Source organism: Megascapheus bottae, chromosome 8, assembly GCF_031878675.1.
Source record: "Megascapheus bottae isolate mThoBot1 chromosome 8, mThoBot2.hap1, whole genome shotgun sequence".
In the NCBI taxonomy this organism is placed as follows: Eukaryota; Metazoa; Chordata; class Mammalia; order Rodentia; family Geomyidae; genus Megascapheus; species Megascapheus bottae.
This window is the reverse complement of record NC_143516.1, coordinates 30,558,289-30,584,709: the sequence shown is the minus strand read 5'-3', so window position 1 is coordinate 30,584,709 and position 26,421 is coordinate 30,558,289. Positions and strand designations below refer to the sequence as shown.

The following is a 26,421-nucleotide window of genomic DNA, read 5'->3' as shown; positions in this document are numbered from 1 at the left end:
ACAGGGCCAGTAGTGTAGCCTAATGGTAGACTGCCTGCCTAGCATGCACGAAGTCCCGGGTTCCATTCCTTGAGATCACATATACAGAAAGTCAGAAGTGGTGCTGTGGCTCAACTGATAGAGTACTAGCCTGGAGAAAGTTCAAGGGCGGGCCCCAGGCCCTGGGTTCAAGACACAGAATTGAAAGAAATGAATTCAGCATAACGACAAGGGGAAAAGCATTTCTACCTTGTGAATGACCAGGTGAAACGAGTGTTTTGGAAAAAGAGGGAATGGTGATGAGAGAGATGAGGAAGAATGATGGAAGAGGTCACATTGGTCAAGATACATTTTACTCCTACTGACATGTGGAAATGAATAACTATTTAAAGACAATTTAATTTTTTAAAAATAAAACAAAATGTTAATAGTCAAGGGGACAAGGAAAATGCATGAGGTGTTGTTAAGTCAAGTGGACAGAGGACTAAGAAGGACTGGTGGACTTCATGAAGCTGCTGAGTGTTTCAGTCCAAGCCTCATTAGCTAACAAGTGGGTTTGAAAGAAAATGGAGAAGAAGTAACTAGAATATCAGACATGGATAACTGGTTCATGGGATTTTACAGTAAAATGATGGACAGAACTGTTACTGTATTAAAAGGAAGATTAGTTCAATAAAAGACAGTTAAATATGGAGGAATAAACTGCATGGTTGCTGGCTTATGAAAAAGAACCAGCAGAGACACCCCCCCCCACACACACACACAAAAGGGAGGTCAGCTTTAAAAAAGAAAAGGAAGTTCTGTCAATTGTGACAATGTGGATGAACCTAAAAGGGCAGTGTGTGAAGTAATATAACACATGCAAATAAAAACAAAACATGATCTCCATTAAATGCGAAATCTAAACAAACTCTAGCAGAGTGCAGAATAGTGTTTACTGGTGCCTAGTGGGTAAATACTGGTCAAAAGATATAAAATATCAGCTATTGCAAGGTGTTCAAGAGATTGATTAGTACAAATTGTTGACTAAAGATAATAAAAACATACTGTATGCTATAAAGCAGCTAAATTTAAATGTGATTACCAAAAATCACTGACTAGTAATATAAATATACATATATAGAAAAGCTGGAAGTGGTGCTGTGGCTCAAATAGTAGAGCAGTAGCCTTGAGGAAAGCCCAAGGACAGTACTCAGGCCCCAGGACTGGCAAAAAAGAAAAAGAAAAAAGTTCATTTTGGGGCCGAGAGTTTGGCCTAGTGGTTAAAGTGCTTGCCTAGCATGCATGAAGACCCGGGTTCGATTCCTCGGTACCATACATAGAAAAAGCCGGAAGTGGTGTTGAGGCTCAAGTGGTAGAGCTCTAGCCTTGAGAAAGTCCAAGGACAGTGCTCAGTCCCTGAGCTCAAACCCAGGACTGGCAAAAAAAAAAAAAAGTTCATTTTATCCAGGCACATGTGACTCACATCTGTAATCCTAGCTACTCAGAAGGCTGAGACCAGAGGATCACAGTTCAAAGTCAACTTGGGCAGAGTAGTCTGTGAGATTGTTATCTCCAGTTAAGCACCAAGAAAGCTGAAAGTAGAGCTATGGCTCAAATATTAGAGACCTAGCCTTGAGCAAAATAGCTCAGGGACAGTGCCTACAGCCCTTAGTTCAAGTACAAAATAAACCACTAACAACAAAACAAACAACAACAAAAAAAACCTTACTAGTGCTCAAAATTGAGCTCATCTAAGAAATACAAGATAAAACAATGCTGGGCAAAATTTAAGAACAACTGGAATTGCATTTGGGGTTTGTGATATGACATCACTGGTTATGCTAATGTGAATAAAGAACAGATAAACAAAAGTAGCATACATATACAGGCCTGAGGGTTCTTCCTGTACTTTACTAGTAAAATGAGAAGTATGGCTACTATTGAAAAAAGCTTGGAAAATGAAAGATGTGAAGAGAAGTTAAGTTTTGAAAATATTCATGTAGGAGAAAATGGAAGTAAATGGACCTAGAATAAATCCTTGTTATGGCTAGTCAGTGCCATGTGGTAACTTACGTTAGCACATGCATTTACCCAACAGAAAGCTACTACTACTCGACTCTTTTTTTTTTTTAAGTCATGACCTAAGTAAATAGAGTGGACTGTTCTGAGCCTAAGAAGTGAGGATAGGATTTTTCTTCTTCCCAAAGGAAATAGCCAATAAAATCTTAATTTTAGAGTTTGATCTTCTTTGTTTAATTTAATGAAATATTTTGAAGACAAATTATCAAAAATGATATTCATATGGAGATAAACACAACTACATAGATATAAAAACCTATGACTCTATAGACATAATGTTTTATTACACAGTTTAATACGTATCTATGATATACAAACCCTTACCTGAATTTTGATTATATTCTAAAAACTAAGTGCCAGTGATTGTATATACAGATTCCCTTCTTGAATACTTGTTTGTTAAACATGTCATTTGAAATATGATGTAAAAATCAGTGTTAATAAATTCTTTAAAAAAATGATAGTCATACTCGGAGCAATATAGGAAGGTGCCATCCAGAGTATCATAATTAGAAGAAAGCCTGGGCAGAGAAGTCTATGAGACTCCATCTTCAAAATAACGAACCAAGTGCTATGCTAGAGGCAAGTGTCACATGGTAAAATGCCAACCCATCCAGTAAGCTGAGCAAGTTCAAGGCCATTACTTCAAACCCTAGTAACAGAAGGGAGGAGGAGAAGTTGGAAAGGAGGAAGAGGAGGAGATGGAAAAAGATGACATCATGTAAATAGCTTGGAAAAAAAGTTAAAAGTAGAGTATGAAGTAGGATATTAAAAGCTTAAGAATTATTTATGTTTATTGAAAGATCAGTCAGTGAGAAAGAAGTCCAAAATGCTACTATGTCAGGACATCTTCTCGGAAAAATGCTTAATATCAGCTCCTCAATCTCTGAAAATGCAACAGCTCAGGTCCGGTAAAAAATGAAAAACAAAACCACAAATTAAAAAGAGCACTAAAAGAAAGCAAATGGGTCTCTTACATAATTATTTTATTCCAATGCCAGTTTTGATGGCATAAGTAGGAACATGTTGTTATAAGAAATTGCTTTGCAAATTAAAAAGTTTGCTCATGTACTCATATTTCATCTAAGTGTTCCCTAGTCCAAAAAGTGAATTTTCACAGCTTTCATGATAAACCCTAAGCATCCCAGTAGGAGTTTCCCTAATCCTGGGGTAGATTTGGCTGCTATAATTAGGTAGCCTCCTCCACTGCTCTGTCAGGCTGCAAATCTCACACTCCCAACTACTGCCAGTTCATTCTTTTTTTTTTTTAATGTATAGAGGGGTTACAGTTATGTTCACCAGATAGAAGATGCATTACTTCTCACACATTGAGAACCCTTCTCATGTTTTTGTCCCCATTTCCTTCCCCATACTCCCTCCCCTCATATTTTCCCCTCCTATTTCAAATAAACAAATAAATGTATATATAATATACGGGGTAACAAAGTCAGATACTATAGCAATATGAGATTAACTAAAGGGCAATACAAGAGAAGAGAAAAAAGCATAGTACATTAAGAACAGCAGCCACTCATAATTAAGCTCTTGTTTCCATTCCTGAAGGTCCATTAATTTGGCCTCATCCTATATGACCTTATTTATCTAGGGTTTGAGCTATTGTAATCTTTTGCTAGGAGAGTTCTAGGTTTGTACTAATTATTACAAATGAGGGAAACCAATAAGCCTATATTCCCTTGGGTCTGGCTTACTTCACTTATTATGATTTTTTCCAATTCTTTCCATGTTCTTACAAATGGGGCAATGTTGTTCTTTCTGATCTGCCAGTTTATTCTGAAGCCCTCTGAAATGTCATTCTGTTCCCCAGAAAACACAACTTAAAGCTTTGCGCCTCCTGTCACAGATTACTTCCATGCTTATTTCTGTACAGAATGTATACATGAATGCATTGATGACTTTCCTCATAATTTGAATGCTTCTGAATTAACTTAATACTTGTATAAGGTTCAGTAATGCTTACTATAGTGTGATAGATTTATTCAGAAGCAGAAGGTGGGATGATTTTCATTTTGTTTTGTTTTGGTTTTTGGGTTTTTCTGTTTGTTGTGTCCGTTTTGGAGCCTGAACTCAGGGACTGGGCACTGTTCCTAATACCACTTGAGATACAGCTCCACTTCCGAAAAAGCTATTTATTTTACAAAAGGAAATAGGGCAGCCAGAGGAATTAGTTATCTCCTGTTACCCTGCAGTACTATACAATTAGCAATGAGTTGAGTATATTCTCTAAGAGCTCTTGACTCCCACAGTGGTAGACAACAGAATTTTCACTGTTTTTCAAGTCTTTAGAATACAGGCTTTCTATGTGGCACCCAGTGATTCTTAAAACCTATTATTATGTGGAACAAGAAAGCTCCATATATCTAATTAGAAGCCATTAATTCCTTTTTTAAAACAATAGCTTTTGCTATAAACAAATATACCACAAAAAAGTAAGAATTATTTAATCTTATACAAATGCCAAATAAGTAAGGAAAAATACTAAATTAAGAGTAGGCATAAATATATCCAGGTATACAAGCTGAATAGAAATCAATATTCATCTTCTTTAAACTCATCTCTTTTCCTCAAACTGTAATAAAAGTTTTAGCAATAATAAGTAACTTGATGGTAAATATTTTACCTTTTTTAGTATCTGCATTTCTAACAACTTCTGACAGATAGCAGCTTGGCAAAGGATATGATGAAAACATTGGCCAAGGGTATGGCTCACCTCCCTAAAGAAGCAACAAGGGAAAAAGATTTAGAAGTTATAAAATACTGAGTTTAAATGCTTTCTGAAATACTAAGTATGATTTGTCACTTACGAATTCTAGAGATTTTGCCCAACTAACCAAAAGATTCGATACTATCATTCACTGTGCTAAAAACCTATTAAAATAAAATGAAACAGAAACATAAGAAAGCACCGACAACAAAACATACAACTTGATTTTGTGACTAGGACTAATGATGATGGTATGATTGAAGTTTTTGTTACAAGAGGAAAAAGACTATTTTCAAAAGTAATCTTTATTTTCTTTTTTCCCCTCAAACTGTCTTCCTTGTGCCATCAATCATTTCTACCTCATCATTTTCATAGTGACAAAGTCAGAATGTTCTTAACAAAGACAAAATAAAATCTCCATAAAAAGCACAGACTATAGCTGGGCACTGGTAGCTCTCACCTGTAATCCTAGCTACTCAGGAGGCTGAGATCTGAGGATCACGGTTCAAAGCCACCCTGGGCACTAAAGTCCTTGAGACTCATCTCCAATTAACCACCAGAAAATCAGAATTGGTACTGTGGCTCAAGTGGTAGAGTGCTAGCCTTGAGCTGAAGAGCTTAGGGACAGGACCCAGGCCCAGAGTTCAAGCCCCACAACCAAAAAAAACTACAAAACAACCACACAAAAAAACACATACTGTGCATGTGGGTGAAAGAAGAGATGCCTTGGGTTGCCCAAACCAACAAAAAGTATAATCATCAGAAAATAACAGTTAAGTATCATTAAGGAAAAAGACATCAACAGCAAAATAGCCAGAGAAATGCCAGGGAAAATATCACCTGTTCAATAAAACAAGAATCGACTCTGCTATACAAACTAGCACTCATGACCCCTTACTGGGTAACAGTACCATTTTACTCTGAAAATATTTACTTGAATCCCGAAGTTTACTAAGTTACAAAAGTTCGACTCTGTGATGCAGAACTCTGGGAAATGAGGAGGTTTAGTGTCATCGGAGTTAGCTATATTGCTCTAAAGCAGTCTGAAGAAATAACCCTTCTCTTCCTAGACCTCACCTTCTCCAGCATCCTTGGAGGCAAAATCCGTTCCTGTGGTCCACCAGTAAGATTTATTCTTACAAGAACATGATTTCTCTCTACAGATAAGCCATCAATTATGAAGTCCCTGAAAGAATATGCAGACACACACACACACACACACACACACACACACACACACACATTTCATTGCCTTATTAATTGAATATGACTTGTAAAATATGTTATTAGATTGCAAAGATAAATTAGCCCAGAAGTATTTGGAGAAGAGATTTGTTAATGTATCACTTAAAAATGAGAAAACAAATTTACATTGTGTATTATGGAAATAATTGATAAATATATAATTGACATTTGACCAGTGGGATTAATAAACAAATATTTACTTAATACTTCAGTGGAATTAATACATGCCCTAATTCAATGGAGATCTTGCTGTATTCAGAGACAAGGCTCCATGTTCAGGATCTAGGGTTAAACTCCAATTCAAGTGCTACATGTGAACAGTGGCTTCTTCTGACGCTGTTAGTCCTGCTGTTCCACATCAAGCCTTGCTGTAAGCTACAAAACTCTCTAATTCTTCACAACCTGGTTAAGGTGGAGGCACACTATGCCTTTTATAAATTACAGGCATGCAAGAAATGCCAGTACTGAATCAACCATTTAGTAAATGCCAGCCAAACTGAGGTAATGGCAAGAGTGATTTATCAACAGAAGAATATATACATCAAAATCTCATTTTGCAAATAATCAAAGTTTATGACTATGAGCTAACATAATTAAGAGATTAGAAAAATAATGTCTCTCCAAGGAACACACAATCAAACTATTTATGCAATGAGTCATCTTCTACATGCCATATGAACTTAAAGGTAAATCAGCTTCATGAAACCCTCAACAGTTAAGTAAAGGAAATCTAAGCAAGACCAAAGCAACAAATGATGAATGTAGTATTCTAAAATCTTCTTGAAAATGTATCATAATCTTTCTATGACTTTTATACTTGAATTGCTTTTACTCTGTTATTTAAACTTACTGAGTTCAGATGGTATGAAAATAAACTCTATAGAGAAATATTTTCTTAAAATGTCCATTAAACCTGTTATTATAATCCCTTCCACCTTGATTTATTCACCTGTGGCCCTCTGAAGTCTCTAACAGGTTTTCTTCTTGAGCATGTAGCAATACTTCGGATATTTGATATTGGGCCTCTAATAAAAGAAGGGTGTCCAGATCACAGCAAACCACACTTAATAACCTATACAAAAGGAAGAAATAAAACGTATTATAGGCCGGGAGTTTGGCCTAGTGGTTAAAGTGCTTGCCTAGCATGCATGAAGACCCGGGTTCGATTCCTCGGTACCACATACATAGAAAAAAGCCAGAAGTGGTGCTGAGGCTCAAGTGGTAGAGCTCTAGCCTTGAGAAAGTCCAAGGACAGTGCTCAGGCCCTGTGCTCAAGCCCAGGACTGGCAAAAAAAAAAAAAAAAAAACGTATTATAAACTGCCCTAAAATCGTGGACACAGTCTTGAGATCCGAAATACTGCATAGAGACACTGATCTTACCGGAAAGGTCACACAGCAATCTCAGCTACAGTTCAATCATTGTGAAATGTAATCTCCTTCTCAAAACTTGTCGTTTTTTCAATTATTTACCAAAAGCCAATTGGGTAATTTCTAGGCCAGATATTTTTTTAATTGTACAAACCATCTACATGGCCGTGTGCAGTGGCTCATACTTGTAATCCTAGCTACTCAGGAGGCTGAGATATGAGGATCACAACTCAAAGCCTGCCTGGACACTAAAGAACATGAGACTCTTATCTCCAATTGAAATGGGGCTGTGGCTCAAGGATAGGGCCATAGCCTTGAACTGAAGAGCTCTGGGACAATGCCCAGGCCCAGGGGTAGCAGGGGTAGGGCAGTAGCCTTGAGCTGAAGAACTCAGGGACAGTGTCCAGGCCCAGAGTTCAAGCCCCATGATCCACAAAAATAAACAAACAAACAAACAAACAAACAAACTACATGAACACTAAACAGTTAAAAAACCATTATTATTAAATGTTTATGCTTTTTCATTTTTGAACAATTGCCTGTTTTAACTACTCAAAACCATGTATAACTTGTGGGTGGTAATGGGAGGGAGGGAATGGGAGAGAATGAAGGATCTTGACTCTGTACAAAAGAAAATGTACTTACTACCTGACTCATGTGAATGTAACCCCTGTATATTATCTCTAAAATAAAAATAAAGTGTTTTAAAACATTTATAAGTGCATAAAAGAAATGATATACTTTTATGTATCAAGAATATAAATTACTCTCATTCCCAAAAATGTGACTATAAGAACAAATGAATATAAATACAAAGAAAATAGTAAGAATTTAGAGAAATGTCCTCCCCACAGTTTGCAAGAATAAAACCATTTCTGCTAGCTGAAACCAAAATAGAAGTACACTGATTTCTAGCTTGAATATTGAGATGTATATTGATAGTGTCTTTTCTTGTCCTAAAAATAATCATGGCATATCTCAGAAAATTTTGACCAAAAAAGAAGGTAGGTAAAGGTAATTCAAATAGTCCAAATACTACTGGAGATTAGGGGCAGGGGGAATATTATAACTGTACATAATGTTTAAAAAAAGGCCAAATTCTCAAAAATAAATATACTTCTTAAATGGAAAAACATGAAGCAAATTTCTCAAAAGAAATCTAATTCTCTGTTTCCAACCATAGAAATAAAATATGCAAGATGCAGATTTCATTTGGCTCAGTATGATTCCAGGAAATAAAAGAATAAGAAACTGCAGAAAAATCAATTATTAATTTTATTAGGTTACACTGTCTGTATAAATAAATAGAAAAATGACTACCTCAATAGAAAGGCAAGGGGCAAAGATAAGCTAAAAGGAAGGAACGCACAGATACACACACACACACACGAAGATTTGGCCCTTAAGGAAAATTTTAGCCAACTAGAATCCTTCAATGTGAGCCTCTTACAAATAATTGATGGGAAAAAGAACATATCTGTCCCAAAAGAAATACCACATAACAGATACATCCTGCTTTTTTTTAAAAAAAAAAAAAGGCGGAGGAAAAGAATGAGGTGATTATCTGGAGGGGAAACACCTAAATTTATTAGTCAATAGTTTAATCAAAACTAAGATTTGTACCAAGCTCAAAACAACTTCAATTACTAAATTAAGAGGTGTTTTAAGAATTATGCAAATATACCAGGCGCAGTGGATCACACCTGTAATCCTAGCTACTCAGGAGACTGAGATCTGAGGATCAAAGTTCAAAGCCAGCCCAGGCACAAAAGAACCTGAGACTCTAATCTCCAATTAACTTCTAGAAAATGGGAAGTAGGGCTTGGTTCAAAGGTAGAGTGGTAGCCTTGAGCTGAAGAGCTGAGGGACAGTGCCCAGGCTCAGGGGTAGGGCCATAGCCTTTGAAAGGGGTAACATTTACTCCAATAATAAGGAAAAAAAGGGAGAGTTATTGTCAATATTTCACACCATAGAGGATGGGGATGCAAGGAGGTAAAGGATCTATCTATCCATGTATCTATGTATCTATCTATATACACATATATATGTGTGTGTGTATACATATATATATATGTATTGTAATGTATAGTGGGGTTAGTTATATTCACCAGATAGTAGATGCATTGCTTCTCACACATTGATATCCGTTCTCGTGTTTTTGTCTTTCATCACATTTGTGAAAGGGCTAAAAAACCTTGTATGCTAGGTAGTAGAATGTGTACTACACAACATGATATACTGCCAAAATTTAAATGCACAGCTGATATAGAGGTTCTCTCCAGAGAAAACTATAAAATTTAATGAGAGTCATTAAAGAATACTTAATGAAAAGAAGATATATATTATGTTCACAGATTGGAAAAACTCAATAATATAAAGATGTCAATATTGATCAGCACATTCAATACAGTGGTAATTAAAACTTCAGTGGCTGTTTTGTGTGACAAGCTGATTCTGAAATGTATATGGATTGAAAAGTTCTGATGTAGCCAAGATATTTTTTGAAAAGAATAAAATGTACAGAATTTCTCTACCAGTGAGCATATCATAAAGCTGTAGCAAAACAATGAGGGAGTTACACAAGGGTGAGCAAAAATTCAGTTGAATAGAAGAGGAAGTTCAACAAATCCTTTGCATGTCAAGACACGTATTTAATAATACAATAAATAATTACTTGTTTACTATACAAGAGATATGTAACTAATGTTCTCCATGTAGGAAGAATTGTTTACAACAGCAAAAACTGGGTAAGAAACAAATGTCCACTTGACAGCATAATACATAAACTGAACATGGCACACTAATGTAGTGAAAGATCATGCCATAATTAAAGTGAACTACAAACATGTGTATCATCAATTAATCTTAAAAACAATGCTACACAAAAAGGTCATACAGAATAGGATATCCAGCAAATACTGTCACTAAAATAAGGCTTAGATATAAAATTAAAATACACTATTAAGAAATACATGAATCGGTCATAAAAATATAAATAAACTAAATAAGTTAATATAATTTTTAAAAGCAGAATATTGTTAGCATAGTAGTGCATATTTTTATCCCAACACAAGAGAGGAGGAAGCAGGAAGACTGTGGGCTAGCACTCTGGGCTAGATATGCATTCTCATAAGAACATGACTGAAAAAGTAAATATATAACCAAAATGATTAAAAAAACAAAGCACCTAAACAAAACAGCAGAACGGCATTAGAAAAAAAACAGAGTCATAACCAAATAAAAGCCCAGAGTGTTTGAAGATTATTTTTATTTGACTAGGATATGGATATTAATTTTATAATAGTTTCCTTACATTTTATGCAACCATTATTCTATCTTAATATTCCATTTGAACTTAACTATTACAACAAGGGAACATTTTAGGGGAAAAATGTATCATTTTATCTACAAGAGGTATAAATATATATGCAAGGAAGTACAAAACTGTTCCAGGGGAGGAAAATGGGAGGGCACAGGAAGGGAGGGAGGAAGGGAGAGCAAAGGCACTCATTATAGTTAAGATTTATTATGGAAAACCTGCACTAAGTAAACGGAGGGTAACCATGGGGAGGGGAAAAAAAGAATGAGGGAAGCAGTGGAGTTGATCAAGACACACTGGACTCATGACCTGGCTTAAGAAGTTGAAACCTTTTTGTACAACAACTTAATATTTTAAAAAATAATTTAAAATTAAATAAACATTCACGCAACAAATGAATGAATCTGGAATGCTAATCACTAAGTGTACACATTAATGATTATGCATAAAAGATTTTTGCAAGACTTGATATCGACTAATGTCATTTGCTACTTACTTATGCAATGTTCTACTAATCAGAGCTTAATGGTTCACTAATTATATCAGCATTTTTGTATAAGCCAGCCACTAGACTAAGCGAAGGAAATAATACTTGAGTAATAGAATTTTAATTTTGCCAAATCATAATATTAAGTCTATATTTGCAAAGTGAATGAAAGTGCACAAATTAATTTACTATTTTATATTTTTATATATCCAGTTATTGCATACTCTAGAAAGTGACCAGAAAAATTATGTCTTGAAACTCACAGATTATGATTATAAACAATGAATCATCAGGTTCAATTTTTGTGGGTTGTAATGTAAATTTCCCAAAGTTATAAAAAAAATGAAAAAGAAAGAAAAGGCAAATGCTATTTTACACACAAATCACTTAGGTTACATGAAGAAGTATTCAAATGTCCCAATGAAATATCTTACTACTTACGATTTAACATACAGCAAAAAGAAATGCATCCTAAAGAAATTAGCTACATGAATTCCAAATCTATTGGCAAATTAGATAAATATTTCAAGGGCATGTTGTCTGATGTTTTAGCAAGAAGATTATTCTAAATAATTTTAAGTGAGTTTATATAAAATATAAACAAGTAAATTAAAAATAGATTTCATCATCATGTATATATGCATTCATCTAAGGGTCTAGAAAGAGACTGACAATCTACCTCAAACACAAAAACTATTATGTGGCAACCATATGCAGTAAAGGGAAATAAAATCAGGTGTATATAGGATTCCCTGTAGCACCTGCTAGTAATGCCATGTTTAAACAGTAAACCTAATAAAGGATTAATGCAACCTAATACAGAAAAGGCCACTAGAAGGAACCTATAGAGAAAGTTTGGAAACAAGACAAAGAACCAGGGTTTTAATATATAGCCCAAAGTAGGAAAACTCATCAATATCAATTAAATCTTTGCACTGCCTTGTAGAGTCAAATGCCCATATTTTCAACCTCCTTCTAAGAAGTAAATATTTCTGTGGTAACCAATTTCCTTTGCATCCCTATCAATTTTCTCCATTTTATACGATGTATTGATTTTGCAATTTAGAATAAACATTAGAGTATTTGGAGATATGACTACAAATGAACTAACAAGGTATAATAATCACTGTCTGATATGAAGAGGATAAGGACATTTTTATTCCTGGGAGGGGAAATATATTGTAATGCATAAAAGAGAGTTATTATTATACTCTGGAATTTGAATTCTATCAGGTTTAAATGAGTCAAAATATTTAAAGAACTTAGAAAAGTCATGGCAAGGATAAGTACTAGGGAGGGGCTAACAATGTCTGACAAGAAATGTACTCACCATGGTTCTTTGAAAAAATTGACAGACCATTAGCAAATCTTACCAAAAAAAGAAGGCAGCATACAGAAATAAACAAAATCACAGACGAGAATGGTAATATCATGACAGAAATTACCAAGATCCAGAGCATCATGAGGGAATACTTTTCAAACCTTTATGCCAACAAATTTGAGAATCTAGAAGAAATGGATGAATTTCTAGCCAATATTAACATACCCACAATGAACCAAGAACTAATCCAAATAAACAGACCTATTTCAAGCACTGAAATGGAAATGGCAATAAGAGACCTCCCATCTAAGAAAAGCCCAGGGCCAGATGGATTCACAGTTGAATACTATAAGGTCTTCAAAGGAGAGCTCACACCAATACTCCCAAGCTCTTCAAGTAAATTGAAAACAAAGGCTCTTTGCCAAACTCATTCAATGAAGCCAGTATAATCCTCATTTCCAAACCAGACAGAGATTCATCAAAGAAAAAGAACTATAGACCCATTTCTCTGATGAATAGTGATGCAAAACTTCTCAACAAACTATTGGCCAATCATGTACAACAACTCATCAAAAAATTATACATTATGATTAAACAGGTTTCATCACAGGGAGGCAAAGCTGGTTCAACATACGCAAATCAATTAATATAATTCAACAGGAGCAAGGACAAAAATCACATGATTGTCTCAATAGATGCAGAAAAGGCATTTGACAAGATCCAACACCCCTTTATGCTAAAAGCTCTGGAGAAACTAGGAATCCATGGAACATTCCTCAGTCTTATAAAGGCTGTGTATGACAAACCCACAGCTAGCATTATACTTAATGGCAAAAAGCTAAACTCATTCCCTCTAAAATCAGGAATGAGACAAGGATGCCCACTCTCTCCACTCCTCTTTAACATAGTTTTAAAGAATTCCTAGACAGTGCAATAAGGCAAGAAGCAAGCGTAAAGGGGATCCAAATAGGGAAAGAGGAAGTAAAATTTCCATCTTTGCAGATGACATGATCCTGGATTTAAAGAATCCTATAGACTCTACGCCCAAGCTCCTTGAGCTGATTCAAACTTTGGAAGGGTAGCAGGGTATAAAATTAACCCTCAAAAATCAACTGCCTTCCTCTACGCCAACAGTGAGAGGAATGAGGCAACAATCAGGAAAGCAAGTCCTTTTGCAATAGCCTCAAAGAAAATAAAGTACCTAGGAATTAACTTAAATAAGAATGTACAGGACTTTTTTTGATGAAAACTTTAAAACCCTGTAAAGGGAAATTAAAGCAGAACTGGGGCAATGGAAAAACCTCCCATGCTCCTAGATTGGAAGAATCAATAATGTGAAAATGACAGTCTTGCCAAGGACTATCTACAAATTCAACGCAATACCCATCAATATCCCAATGGCATTCTTTAAAGAAATAGAAGAGGCAATCCAAAATTTCATATGGAATAATAAAAGACCCATATAGCAAAAACACTTCTTAGCAGAAAGAACAGTGCAGGAGGAATTTCAATACCAAACTTTAGACTCTATTACAGAGCTATAATAATCAAAATAGCTTGGTATTGGCACAAGAATAGGCCTGAAGAACAAGGGATACAACTGAGGACCCATATATTAACCCACAGACCTAAGGCCTAATCTTTGACAAGGGAGCCAAAAAAATAGAATGGAAGAAAGACAGCCTCTTCAAAAAATGGTGCTGGCAGAACTGGTTAAGTCCCCGCAGAAAACTAAAGTTGGATCCTTCTCTGTCACCCTGCACAAGAATTAACTCCAAATGGATCAAAGACCTCGAGGTAAAAGCCGACACACTGAAAACTTTACAAGAAGGAATAGGAGACACACTAGGCCTCCTTGGCACAGGTCAAAACTTTCTTAATAAGGACCAAGAAACACAACAAATCAGAGAAAGGCTGGATAAGTGGGACTATATTAAACTGCAGAGCTTCTGTATGGCAAAGGACATAGCTAGTAAATTAAGTAGGAAGCCTACAGAATGGGAGAAGATCTGCACTAACCACACAACGGACAAAGACCTCATATCTAAAATACATCAACAGTTCAAAAAATAGAACAAAATTTAGAGACATTAGGCCAAATAGTATGACACTAAATGTAAGGACCTCCAGGATAAGGAAACAAAAGCCATATAATGAGTGACTATTGTTCTTAATGTACTATGTTATCTCTCATCTCTTTTGCCATCCCTTGGTTATCTCATATTGTTACAATATTTTACCTTGTTATCTGATATATTTTATATGTGCTTAATTGGTTATTTGAAATTGGATAGGGAAGGGGGGAAATCAAGATAAGCGGGGGAGGGAAATGAGGACCATGTCATGAGAAAGGGTATCAATGTTTGTGAAGTTATGCAGCTTCTTTCTGGTGAATATAATGTAACCCTTCTATTAATCACAATAAAAAAAGAAATGTAATCACTATGTTACATATGCAACTATAACCCTTTGTACATCATCCTGACAAATTAAATTTTAAAATATGTTTAAAAAAAAAGAATTGTACTCACCACCTTACTTAGGTAACTGTAATCTCTCTTTATATCACCTTTACCATAAAAGTAAATTAGATTAAAAAATAGCAAGTAGTATACTGTTTTGAGTATGAGGTGTTATCAGTTATTAGAACAGAACTTTTTCTCTGACTCCATGAAGAAGAAGAGTCAGAGCAACAGAAGGCCGATTATATTGTGAAGGGAGAAACAGAACAAGAAATGAGATAGGGAAAGAGGTAATGAGGAAAATTAAAAGCCCAGATAAACAGAAAGGCTACAGAGAGAAGCAGGAAAAAGCCAGTAACACCATCTCTACTCAAAGACACACCTGTGGGATAAGGTCCCGCTTCCCACAAGCCATAAACCAAGTACAGGATGTTTCTTGTGACAGTGACTACTTCTGCAAGACAGGCTAGCATTGGAAAAGCAAGACATTTTGTTGTTTTCCATAACTCAGCTTGTAATAGCTGGGTAGGACTTTGAGAAGGAGTTCACTGAAAATGAGCTGCTCTGGGGACTTGAAACAGTGTCTGGGCAGATAATAGTATAGAGGAAGAAAAGGACTAATGGAACCGAGGGAGAACTTTAAATGGTCAGCAGCTTGGGCAGTACAGGCATGGTGACCCGTGGTCCCACCCTCTCTGGCAATGAACAAGTCACTGTGGAAACAGCTTCAACTTGGCAGAAGTGCTCAGTGGTTTCCCAACTACACGGGGTTACCCCGTGGAATAAAGGGCTCTAAGCCCCATTCCCCAGAATCAGTTATTTTTCACCAGCCAACTCTTCCCACAGGGTAGTTAATGACTAGACCAGGTCTGAAAGTACTGAAAACTGTAGGCAGAAGGCCCACATGTCTCAGCTCTTACCCTACAAGTGAAGAACTTGGTGCATTATTTGCTAACACACTCACAGTCTTAAAGCAAAACAATGGAAAAAGACATTCCAAAGAAACAGAACCCAAAAAGCAAGCAGGAGTAGATATAACTATATTTGACTATTTTGATGCAGACTTCAAGCCAAAATTATCCATAGTGACCTTCTGGTCTCTTGGGGAACAGCCCATGAAGGTGATATAAAAATTGTAGACATAGAGCTCACACCTGCAATCCTAGCTACTCAGGAGGCTGAGATCTGAAGATCAAGATTCAAAGCCAGTCTGGGCACTAAAGTCCATGAGACTCTTATCTCCAGTTAACTACCATTAAACAACAATTATCACTGTGGCTCAAGTGGCAGAGCGCTAGCCCTGAGCTCTTTGAAGAGCTCAGGGACAGCACCCAGGCCCAGAGTTCAAGCCCCACAACAGACAAAAAAAATGTAGTTACATACTCACTACACCCATGTACCTAATTTTATAAAGAATCACTAATGGATGGATATAATGGTTGACTTCCACATACCATTTCCATCAAAAGACAGAACATTTAGACCTGAAAATATGAAGTATAGATCAAATGGACTTCACAGACACTTATAGAGTATTCTTCAAATCAGTCACAAAATACTGCAGTCCTAGCAATGCAAAGAATCTTCTTCAGACTAGATCATATTTTAACACATAAAGTTAATTATAACAAATACAATAGAAATACAATGCAGAAAACTAAAAATTGACCCTAGCCTTTTGCCATGCACAAGCATTAACTCAAAGTGGATCAAAGACCTCAATGTCAGACCGGAAACCGTGAAACTGCTACATGATAGAGTAGTAGAGACACTGGAACTCAGAGGCACAGGCATAAGATTCCTGAACAGAATCCCAGGGTCACAACAGATTGGAGAGAGACTCGATAAATGGGACTACCTAAAACTAATAAGTTGCTGCACAGATAAAAGCATAGCCACAAAAGTAGAGTGACAGCCAACCAACTGGGAAAAGATATAACACATCTGACAAATGCTTAATATCCAGTATCTACAGGAAACTCAAGAAATTAATCCTCCCAAACCCAACAAACCAATCACTAAGTGGGTAAGGGAACTAAAGAGAGACTTATCCAAAGAAGAGGTTAAAATGGCAGAAAAGCATATGAGAAAATGCTCATTATCCATGGTCATAAAGGAAATGCAAATAAAAACAACCCCACGATACTACCTGACACCAATTAAAATGGCCAAGATTTCGAACTCAGACAATGACAGATGCTGGCAGGGTTATGGAGAAAAAGCAACCCTACTACACTGGTGGGATTATAAGCTAGTTCAGCCAAGCTGGAAAGCAATGTGGAGGTTTCTTAAAGAACTGAAAATTGACCTTCCCTACGATCCCACCATACCACTTCTGGGCATCTATCCTGAACATCATAACCCAGGATATGGTAAGGACACCTGTTCAGCTATGTTCATCTCTGCACTATCCACAATAGCCAGGCGATGGAAACAATCCAGATGCTCTACTGCAGATGAATGGATGCAAAAAATGTGAGATATATACAATGGAATTCTACATAGCCAACAGACAAGATAAAATAATTAAATTCACAGGGAAGTGGATGAATCTAGAGCGAATCATGTTGAGTGAGACAAGTCAAGACAAAAGGAACAAAAGGCACATGGTATCCTTAATATGTGGCTATTAGATCCAAACAGTACAAGAACGAGGACTCAATATTTGCGTACCCAATGCTATGGACATGGTATTGGAAATACAAACACAACTACATAAACATAAAAATTTATGACTCAATAGACATAATTTTTATTACACAGATTAATATGTATCTATGACATACAAAACCTCAGCCTAATTTTAATTATGTTCTAAAATCTAAGTGCCAGTGATTTTATATAGAGATTCCCTTCTTGAATACGTGTTTGTTAAACATGTCATTTAAAATAAGATGTAAAAATCAATGTCAATAAATTCTTTAATAAAAAAACAAAATCAAATGTGGAACACACCTTAAGCAGTGCTGTATCTCAAGCAATAATTATGTATCAAAAACTCTTAGAAGAAAAATAAGAATAAATCAAACCCCAAATAAATAGATGGAAAGAAGTATAAAGATTAGGTCAAAATAATGAAATAGAAGATCTGACTTACCTTATTCCTTCAAAACAAACAAAAGCCTTCCTCTGACCATCACACAAAGATTAGCAAAAGTGTCAAGACCAGTTCCCTGCCTGCCTTGTGAACAAAATGATAAGTGAGACCTCAAGTCAGGTGCCAGAGACTTATTTCTGTAATCCTAGCTACTCAGGATGCTGAGACCTGAGGATCGAGGTTCAAAGCCAGGCCGGGAAGAGCAGTCCATGAGACTCTCATCTCCTAAAATACTACTCAGCGAAAGCTGGAAATGCTGCTGTGGCTCAAGTGGTAGAGTGCTAGCCTTGAGCCAAAGAAGCTCACAGATAGTGCCCAGGCCCAGAATTCAAGCCCTGGATAAGCAGAAAACAAAAAACAGAAACCTGAATTATACAAATACTTCTTATACATACACAACACCACTACCCCAAGTCCAAAGCTTGAAGCTTTCAGTGACCTATAACAACATATGTAGAAGACAGATGAGGAACAGATTTTTTATAACAAAATTCTTCTTGAGCATTAGTGAGCAGTATAGGAAGGAATGCACTCTCTTCTACATAACAATTAAGATCCCAATTTCACAAATGCTGTGTACCTTAAAGCCAGAGGTTAGAGCTTTTAAAATACAAGAGTAGAGTTTTTTCAATATACTTGTTGCTGATGCTGTTTTGTGAAAGTACTGGGGTTTGAACTTAGGGCCGCACGTTCTTGTGCACTATCACTTAACACCTATCTTACTTCTAGCATTTTGCTGGATAATTGGAGTTAAGAGCCTTATGGATATGTCTGCCCAGGATGGCTTCAAATCAGGATCCTCAGATCTCAGCCTCCTCAGTAGCTCGGATTACAGGCATGATCCACTGACGCCAGGCTTGTTAGTGCATTTTAATAAATAAATAACACTTGGTAAAGCATGGTACTATTTGGAGACAAGATACCTAAAGTCCTCTTTGTGTTTCAAATTCCTTCCTCTGGGTTCAGTCAGGTTCAGCTGTATATATTCTTTCTCTTCTTTTATTTTTAGTAGACTTTTAATTTCATCTTTTATCCATGATCTTTCCAATAATTCATTAATCAGGTTTAAATCTAGTTAGAAAAAGGGTTCTAGGAATATGTACTTTGGTGACTTACAAATGTGGAACATTAACACTCAAATGTGTTTATAATTTGTTAAATAAAACAAATCTGAGTGGTTTTCCTTTCAAAGTCATCTTAAACTTTAGACTTTTACAAAGAAGCAATTATGTATAATATTCTTCACTAAACTATAAAAAATTATCATTGGTACATACAAAATAGTATTAAATAGATAGTGACTAATTTAAAAATGATTCTGTAACTATGGATTTCTAAATTTTGTTTTGAAGAAAATTGATGATTAATTGACCTCATTAAGTTTTAAATGAAGCAAAGAAATAATAGGTTTTAGAAATATACTAACATTTTAACTATATTAAATTTGAATGTATATTTAATTAAGAATTATTATATAAGATGTAAGTTGTTCAAAATAAGCAATCCTATACTCTGTAACTGAAACTTAATTTGTAGCTTGATATAATGAACTAATAATAATGAATGAGCCTTAATTATTTCCCTATGAGCCATGCAGTTTTCATGTTTAAATAAAATGTCTAGTACAACGTTCTTCTAAACCCAAATTCTTAACAAACTTTAAACAGCTAAATCTTGGGAAGAACCACAATTTTCTGGGCAATTATTTTAACTAACCCACAGATACAACAAATAAATATTAGCCAAAGAACCAAACAGTGCTTGACAAAGTAGTAGATAAGAAAACAAAGATCTCTGTGAAGCTGACAGTTTAGTAAGAGGAGATAAATAAATTAAATCTTTACTTTATGGGAATCAGGATAAAGGAAACAGGCTATGGGGTATTTATGAGGCATACTTGGCCTTGAAAGATGGCAGAATTTGTCTATGAAGAAAACTGAAGGCAGCATTAAGGATGGAAAAAAGTGGTCATAGAGGTAATAAAAAAGACTGTGTTTGAGGAAGAGAGGGAATCTGACTTTCTCAGAGCACTAGCTCTGGCTGAGCGAGGGTAAGAAATAATGTACACAGTAAAGACAGAGATCTACTATTGGAAAAAGAAAAAATACCCACAAAGGTATCTAGAACTGCCAGGAAATCAACATGTGAATGAGGCAGGAGAGGCTTTCCACCAATGTTTCTTCCCTTATATTTGCGCTGCCTTAATATATGATTAGTCACTCTGCAATGAAGAAAATGATCACCCACTCATCACTGACTGGCTTCCTTCAGCTAGCACAGGGCATAGCCAGAAGTGCTCAATATTATTAGTCAACAGATAAAGTACTTAAAGATGACAAATATTATTCTGTTGCCCTACATTAAAGGTACTACATATAGTATATCTCAATTCTGAAAACTCACCATTAGCATAATCTCCTTCCTGGGTGGAAAGACAACTGATGAAGGCACATTAGGAAACAGGTAAAGGTGAGTACTATGGGCTCATATCATTTGAGTGTATCCCTCAAAGGTTCATGAGCTGGAAGCTTGGTCTTCAGGGAGCTGGTATTGCAGTGGGAGTGTAGAATCTTCCCAGATGATTAGGTCTAGCATGGGGATGCAGTGATAGTCCCTTATTAGATCTTCTCAACCTACAAGACCCTAGTCAGTTGCAAAAAGAGTGACCCTGGCCTCTGAATCCCTTCACTTTCCTGTCTTTCCATTCTCTTTCCCTTCTGTATGGTTCCTTTTGATTTCCCCACCATATTATGACACAACTAGAGGCTTTTGCATGGTCACTGGCACTATGCTGTTTGCATCTTCCAGCCATTAAAATCATGAATCAAATAAACTTTTATTTTATAATTATCCAGCCTTGAGTATTTTGTTATAGCAGTACATAATACTGACACAGACAGGAAAAAAAATCCTAATTTTTCATAGTAGAGAGTCAACCATCCTGTCTAAAAGTGAAACAGAATGCTCAGAACTCTTGCAGTGTTTCACACAATCTTTTTAAAATTAGCCTTAGAGGAATTTCTGGGAAAATAATGTCTCCTGAAATGAAAAAAGCAGTTATTTGAAATTCAGCAATTCCTTCAGTCTCATTAGGGTTTCTTTTTCCTCTTCTATGAAATTCAGTTAGAATTCAAAATGACAACTACATTATAATTCCATTTTCATAAGTGAATTTATGTCTAGAAATCCATCTTTCTGTTTATGTTTGCATAGAAAAAGTACTGTACTGATTTTCTTCAATGTTAATAATGATAATCTTGGGAATTAGGAAGAACTTAGCTTAATTTATTGTATTAAAATTCCTACATTGGTTAATTTTCTTTCTTTTTTTAATTTAAAGATAAATTACTGTTTGAAAAAGAAACAAAGGAAAGGTTTAAATGTCTCTAGAATTAAGCAACTGCAGGGATAAATGGCCACTTCATGAGAAAGAAAAAAAGGATACATTTCGTTTATTTTTGTGGAGGGAGGTGTATATTTTAATCATGCTAAGTTTGTGATGCCAGAGAAATATGTAAATTTGGATCTTAAAAGGCCACAGGTAAAAAGAAATTAGAAACAAAATATTCAGCGGGAAAAAAAAGTGGGCTTGAGCTTAGGTCCACGGCTAAGTATTCCAAACTTCAGAGCTTGTCTAAAGAATAATGAGACACTGCAGTCCTAAATACCGTGAGTAGTATCATGGAAGTAAAGAGAAGTCAATTTTTATACAGAAATAAACAGTGCACTATATCAACTGCTACCGAGGTTATGGTAAGATGAGAATAAAAATAAAATAAAAATGCATTAGAGTCATTAATAGTCATTAAAAGTGCCATTCAGATGAGCTGAATGAACAATTCATAATTACAAAGTGTTATAAAGTCAAATCAATTCAAAGACAGGCAAGGAGAGACAAGGGAGCTAGTGGGGCAATTTATATAGATGCATTTGTTATGCCGAGAGGTGGAGCAATAGAACAATGGCTAGAGAAATGAGAAGATGGGAAGTGGAGGGGAGTTTCTTTGTGTGGGTGGTTTGTTCTGTTTCATTGTAAGGTGGGGAATCTGAAGAAATGTCTTCACACTGACAGGAATGATCCTTCATAAAAGAAGAGGTTAGGAAGAAAAATTAGGTTAGGGAACTAATCAAAGAAGCAATCTTCTTGAATATTAGTCAATCACAATGCTAGGTTGGTAGGAATAATTTAGCCAATAAAAACTCAGAATTTTAAAAAAAAGTTTATGGTGGAGAGTAAAAATCTACATTTATTAATGCTTCGCACTAGTCTCTTCTATCTGTTGCAATACACAAGTTATATCAGGGCCCAGAGTTTGGCCTACTGGAAGAGTGCTTACCTGGCATGCAGAAAGCCCTGGATTAAATTCTTCAGTATCACATATCCAGTAAAAGCTAGAAGTGGTACTGTGGTTCAAATGGTAGAGCACTAGCCTTGATAACCGTGCTAAGGCCCTGAGTTCAAGCCCCAGGACTGGTTAAAAACAAAGTTATATCAACAACAACAAAACACATAAAGCAAGTAGATATAAACACATATATGAAGTACTAATATTGCTAATACTAATTTGCTAATATTGTTACTGCTACTATTTTATATGTGTACTAATTTGCTAATATTGTTACCGCTATTATATGTGTACTAATTTGCTAATATTGTTACTGCTATTATCTTATATGTGTTCTGTGTACCAGGTACCATTTTAAGCCTTTGAATTATTCATATTTAATTCAATAAGAATTACAATTACATGAGAAAAATAATGTAAGTATCTTCCATTTTAAAGATGAGTGACACCCCCTCACATGACCAGTAATCATCAAATAGCTTAATCTATGGTGATCTAGGGCTAAAGATCATAATATGGGTCATTACATAGATCAACAAAGGAATAAGTTTTCTAAGGCAAGCCAGATAAGTCCGTCTTGATATCACAAGCAAGCGCACAGAATGAAAACTAATATGTCATCCCCTGGAACAATCACAGTTTTGATTGCTGTTCTATAGGACAATAAAATCTATTATTGTCTTCTTCCAAAAGAGCACTAGAGAAAACCATTACAAAAGAGGAAAAATCATTAAAAGAAATTCATTCACCATAAATAAGAACAGTCAGAAATATCTATACTCTGTGACCACAGAACTTAGAAACAAACTTTCTGTGACAAAGGAGACTTCATTCAATGGATTTTTTCCCAACATATTGTCTACTATATATATATATATATATATATAGAGAGAGAGAGAGAGAGAGAGAGAGAGAGAGACATATATATACATATATATATTGCTATATGATGTACCTGGTGCTATAAACTCAAAGGTAAGATATAAAGCAAAAAAACATTTTGATTATGGTTTCCTCTTGTTTAGCTATGGCTTCCTCCCTTATCTCTTTCTTTATATTTTCACATTTTTCATTAATGATGTTTATCAATTGCATTTGTATAGCACTTGGAAGACTCTCCTCTAGGTTTGCCAGTGACTGTTCCATTGTCTGTTTACATTGGGTGGGGGATGCTGTTTCTTGATTTGACATTTTTCTTGAGTTTCTTGTTCTCCCCATTTGAAAATGGGAGCAAGATTAATACGAAATACGATTATACTTTTTCAGATATAACCAACCTAGACCTCTGTAGCTGGCAGACACTAGATGTTCACAATTTTTGATTGGTGTTATCACTCTTTCTTTTTGTGCACTTACAGACCAGTCGAAGACATCCACTGATAAGCGATTTATAACCAAAACATTAAGCCTCTCAATCCAATCTCTATTGTCTTTAAGTCCCTCTGAGCCTAGAGAATAATTAAACACCTAGATATACAGTATTGCTCAACAGCCATCAAGTGTAGATCCCTGCATTATAAGGGTTGAAAGACAAACAGAGGACCAGAGATAGAAAAATAGAATGAGAGAGGTCAGGGGAGGTACAAGAGGATTAATGTAGGAGTGTAAGAATATTCTCGTAATGAAGAAAAGGTATAGCGTAAGGATAATTGACCTAACTTGGTGAGTAGGTAGCGTATTTGAGTACAAAGTTTGGAAAGTATTAGAATAAAACTTATGTGTTGCTGCACGACTAGCTCTTAGCCCAACCAGTGGCCTCACAGTGGACCATGGGATGGATCTGCGAGCTTCAGTCTGAGCGCGCCTGGCAGACGTTTTCCTGTGCTGCTTCCAGGGGCGGCCCCCAGCCAAGGGTCTGGGGTTTGAGAGTTTCCAGGGGCTCTCAGTAGGACCAGCAGGAGACCACTCTGTTCCCAGGGTCAGGGCCCAGGTGAGAAAATGGGCTCCAAGGGCAGAGCCACGCCTTTTTGATTCTCAGAAGGCAAGCTTGGCTGCTAGTCAACCCTTCAGATCCCTGCTGTGTTTCCACTGCTTTGTCAGAGAGTCTGTGACTGTGGGGGGCACCTTGGTGCTGTCTTGCTCAGGATTCCCAGCTGGAGGATGCCCTGCTCAAGAATTGAGGGGGGGCAGATGCTGGCTCCTATTTTCCCACACACCCTAACTGCTGTTGTAAGGCAGGGTCCCAGCGCCCTCCACTCTCCAGATCCAGTGGCCTGGGAGAGGAGCCTGGTGGGCCTGTGGGAGCTGGGACAGCTCCGCCTCCAATGGTAGGGTGCTGACACTTAGGGTGCTTTTGTATGGCAAAGGACATAGCTAGTAAATTAATTAGGAAGCCTACAGAGTGGCTTCACCAACCAAACAACGGACAAAGGCCTCATATCTAAAAATATATCAACAACTCAAAAAATTGAATCATTCCAAAACTAATCTCCAAAGTAACAACCATCCCATTAAAAAATGAGCCAAAGACTTAAAGAGAGTCTTCTCTGAAGAAGAAACAAAAATGGCCTATAGACACATGAAGAAATGCTCAACATCTCTGGTCATAAAAGAAATGCAAATCAAAACAACTCTAAGATTCCACCTCACTCCAGTTAGAATGGCCAGGATCAGGAAAACGAATAATAACAGATGCTGGAGGGGATGTGGCCAGGAGGGATCACTACTACACTGTTGGTGGGAGTGCAAACTCATTCAACCACTATGGAAAGCAGTGTGGCAGTTCCTCAAAAGGCTAAAAATAGAAGTCCCCTATGACCAGCAATTCCACTACTTGGCATTTACCCAACCATCCAGAATCTAGGGCATACTAAATCCACTAGCACAACAATGTTCATTGCAGCATTATTCACCATAGCAAAGATATGGAACCAACCTAGATGTCCCTCAGTTGATGAGTGGATCAACAAGTTGTGGTATTTGTACACAATGGAATTCTATGCTGCTGTCAGAAAAAATGACATCGCCCCATTTGTTAGGAAATGGAAAGACTTAGAAAAAATCATATTAAGTGAAGTAAGCCAGACTCAAAGGAACTTAGGCTCAATGGTTTCCCTCATTTGTCATAATCAGTAGAAACCTTGGGCTCTACTAGCAGAGATCTGCAATAGAGCAAAACCTTGATACATAAGGCCATACAGTATGAAGCTAATTGAAAGGCCCTCCAGGATATTGAAACAAAAGCCATACAACAAATGATTGTTGTCCTTAATGTACTATGTTATCTCTCATCTCCTTTGCTGTCCCTTGGGGATCTCATATTGTTACAGTACCTCACTTTGTTATCTGATATATTGAATTTATTTGTATTTGGTTATTTGAAATTTGATAGGGAAGGGGGGAAAACCAAGACGGGAGGGGGGGGGAGGGTAAAGGGTACCAAGACATGTGAAAGGGTATCAATGTACGTGAATTAATGCACCTTCTATCTGGCAAATATCATGAAACCCTTTTATTAATTACAATAAAAATATATAAAAAACTTTTTGAAATAAGAGCACACCATTTCAAGAGTTGTAATAGCTGCAGCTATATTAACATCAGAAAATTCTAATTACAGAAAAGTAATTGCTTTCTGTTTTGTTTTGTTATGTTTTTTTGCCAGAACTGGGGCTTGAACTCAGTGCATGGGCACTATCCTTGAGCTTCCCTGAGGCTCACACTCTACCCTTGAGCCACAGCACCACTTCCAGCCTTTTCTGTATGTTTGGTACTAAGGAATCGAGCCCAGGGCTTCCTGCATGGTAGGCAAGCACTCTACCACTAGCCCACATTCCCAGTCCCTGCTTTATTTTTTCAGTAATACATTATCACTGATCCCCTATATGCCTGAAAAACTTACTTTGCTTGTAAAAAGAGAAAAAACATCCTATGAAAACAGAGGATGCCCTTAATCAGCTGCTTTTTTTAATTTTAAATAACATCAAGATTTATTCATAATTTTGTAGCACATCTGTTTTTGCTGTTGTTGCCAGTCCTAGCGCTTGAACTCAAGGCCTAGGCATTGTCCTTGA

The 26,421-nt window shown here is 36.3% G+C and overlaps 1 protein-coding gene across 1 annotated transcript in view; it reads right to left on the bottom strand.

The window, feature by feature from the left end:
- The window catches only part of Tbc1d32 (TBC1 domain family member 32), a 146,319-nt gene that overhangs the window by 46,757 nt on the left and 73,141 nt on the right, over positions 1-26,421 (bottom strand). Inside the window, 3 exon segments of the mRNA XM_090338207.1 lie at positions 4,679-4,772; positions 5,840-5,948; positions 6,957-7,079. Of these exon segments, the coding sequence (XP_090194333.1) occupies positions 4,679-4,772; positions 5,840-5,948; positions 6,957-7,079 (326 nt within the window).